The sequence below is a fragment of the Olea europaea genome, chromosome 11 (assembly GCF_002742605.1).
Source record: "Olea europaea var. sylvestris chromosome 11, O_europaea_v1, whole genome shotgun sequence".
NCBI lineage: Eukaryota > Viridiplantae > Streptophyta > Magnoliopsida > Lamiales > Oleaceae > Olea > Olea europaea.
In genome coordinates this window covers 11,659,043-11,661,856 of record NC_036247.1, presented here as the reverse complement: position 1 = coordinate 11,661,856, position 2,814 = coordinate 11,659,043, and the positions used below count along the sequence as shown (strand labels likewise).

The 2,814-nt window shown below is 38.0% G+C and overlaps 1 protein-coding gene across 1 annotated transcript in view; it reads left to right on the top strand.

Annotated features, from left to right (window-relative positions):
• Positions 1-491: 491 nt before the first annotated feature.
• The window catches only part of LOC111403404 (probable DNA primase large subunit), a 7,700-nt gene continuing 5,377 nt past the window's right edge, over positions 492-2,814 (top strand). The window contains exons 1-9 of the mRNA XM_023031904.1: positions 492-733; positions 1,144-1,205; positions 1,331-1,434; positions 1,542-1,623; positions 1,730-1,789; positions 1,973-2,033; positions 2,150-2,166; positions 2,482-2,565; positions 2,659-2,723. Coding sequence (XP_022887672.1) covers positions 592-733; positions 1,144-1,205; positions 1,331-1,434; positions 1,542-1,623; positions 1,730-1,789; positions 1,973-2,033; positions 2,150-2,166; positions 2,482-2,565; positions 2,659-2,723 — 677 coding nt within the window. The 5' untranslated portion in view covers positions 492-591. The remainder of the gene's footprint in view (positions 734-1,143; positions 1,206-1,330; positions 1,435-1,541; positions 1,624-1,729; positions 1,790-1,972; positions 2,034-2,149; positions 2,167-2,481; positions 2,566-2,658; positions 2,724-2,814) is intronic.

Here is a 2,814-nt window from a genome sequence, read left to right as displayed (position 1 = left end):
GTCAGACCAATTTTTGATCAGTTTCAGGCTAGAAATCCACCAATAACCACGCTCTGATACCACTTGGAGACGAAAGGGATGACGTAATTGGTGATAAAATGGGTGTTGTGGATGAAGCTAATTTTGGAGATCTTTCGATTAAAATTAATGTCGAGGATGATAGGAATGAAAAAACAGAGCAGAGAATAATTGTAATAAATTATTGAATGTTTTTACGTTTTTTCCAATTTTTTTTTTTTTTTTTTTTGGCAAGTTTGATTGTAACCTAATTCAAATGTTAGCATCCACCACCGTTGGTGACAAAATTTGTAATTAGTCAAAAATATTTGTGAAAAAATGCCGTAAAGTTATCCAATCAACCTTGGGCGGGGCCTCAAGAGGGTGAGCCCAAAATAAACCCCAAAAGCCCAGATCAGAAAAGCGTGGGAACCATTTCCCGCCATTTTCCTCCTCCCCATCTTCCCCCAATGTACTTTACAAATGCATCAGCTGCTGATTTTACTACTGATAATTATTTTCTCCTTCACTCTTCAGATCCAATATCTGAAAACTTAATTTTTTTTTTTAAAAAAGGAAGAACGAAATTCAAACATGGAAATCATCCGACCTCAGAGGAAATCCTCATTTGCCTCTGCCTCCGCTGCTGTTCCAACAATCCCACTTTACCGTTCGGCACCGGATCTCGAAGTCCAACTCGAAGAATTTGAACTTTACGCAATTCAACGTCTCCGAGGTCTTTTTCCCTCTCTCGTAAATACATACACGGAATGTAACACTTCTAATTCCGAATTATTCTCCTAGGGGTTTTTGTTTATGAAAATAACATAAATAATAATTTAGAGCAGTAGAGAAAATGTTCTTAGTTTTAAATAATAAGGGAGTTTGAGATTTTGCCATATAGTCGGGTTTAATTGGATATTGGTTTAGATGCGTGATTCAACCGTGCTACTGTCATTTCTTTTGTGGGCCTTTATTCATTTACTGTCTTGGGTTTTGGAAGTGTCGATTTTGGAAATTAGGTATCTTCACTATTGTCTGAATTCAGGAGAATGTACCATTGTACCCATCTTCTTTAAGAAACATTTCAAATTTAAGGGAAAATGGGTTGTTTCTTTTATTGATGGTTTAAATTGCTCAATGCAGTTCTTAAAGGGATTTCAGATGGATTGTCCCGGGGCAAGAAACCCGACGAAATGGAGAAATTGGTATGTGAAAAGGTTCCATGTTCTCTTATCTGCCCATAAAATATACGTTTTTTTTTTCTTTTCCCTCTCTTTCTTTTACCCCCCTAAATGTCATTTCTGAACTTACTCAATGGAATCTGGTACAGGTAAAGGATTTATGGAAGGCAAATATGATGCATCCGGAAGCATCGGAGGTTGTCAACAAGGATGTCATTTCCCATTTTGTTCTGCGCCTTGTTTATTGCAGAGAGTAAGCCTATGTATACCGTGCTTTCTATTCTCCTCATAGTTTTGTCTCTCTAATTGCAAGGCTCACCTTTTCATTTTTCTTCTTTATTTCTATCGGACGTCTTATAGGGAGGAATTAAGCAAATGGTTTCTTTCAATGGAGACTGCCTTATTTTGCTATCGTTTTCAAAATGAAGCTCCTGAACCCCAGGTGTGATTGGATTTATAAAGTATTAGGCTCTGTTCCCAGTACTACAGTCATCAAATTCTTTCACATCTGATCATTGATCTCTTATTGGTTTCAATTTTGGCTGCAGAGGGCATTGTTGGACGAGTTTGACCTGCCATACAAAGCCGTAAGCACTGCTGAATATGAGGTAGTTTAAGGTTTCCTTAGGCTTCTAAGGATCGCTCATTTATCCATGTCCTTGAATCCTTGATGTGCTTATTACCACGAATATTCAATTGCATCATGCTGGCACTCCTTTATAAAATCACAAAAACACATGGTTACCTTGTATTCATCCAGTAACTTTTAACATTTTTTTCTTGTTTTGCAGGGTGTAAAAGATAAATTGAACCAAGTAGCACGCTCCATTGGTGGTCAAACTTCAACCAGTGGTATTTGCTGAATTGCTTCCTTGAACTTCAGCCATGGCAATATCCAGCAAAATATCCGCAATATTTATTTAAGAGTTTTCGCTCTAATTGATTTTTTTTTCTCTTTTTTGCTGCAGACACCAAATTCTACAAGGTATTGAATACTTATGCCCCTTCCTGTTCCTCCCCATTTTCCCATTAAACAATTCTTTGCTTCATCATACTGGCAATACCATTGCATTAGCTACGATGGTAGATTAAGTAGGCTATATGTATGCATATTCTTGACAAATATGACATGACTCCTGAAGGAAAAAAATTAGATGGCTCTTGTGAAAATCTAGCTAGAATTGCACTAGTAATTGTGGTTTCTTGGTTTCCCAACTATGATTTGTCGTTAGCCTCGCATTAGTTCTTGTTGATTTTCAACTTATTTGGTCCTTGTTTTCCATTATTGAAAAAACTGGAGGTTCCATTTGAGGAAGTTCCCGATCTTGTGGCAAAGCGTAAAGTATTTGTCCAAAAGGGAAATGCGTATTTTTCAATGAATCAGGTTAGTATATTACATGCTAATTGACTCACTTTCAATATAAACTGGATTTCATGTTTTCAACTGGGATATCAGGCGTCTTATATCTTCTTGTAGGTGATTTCCCTTCTTATGTCACAATACCGCAGCAATCTTTCAAAGGCACTTGCGTTGACAAAAAGGTTCTTCATAATTTTTCATTCAAAATTGTTTTCATTGGCTCCCCCCCCCCCCCCCCCCCCCCCCCCCCCCCCCCCCCCCCCCCCCCCCCCC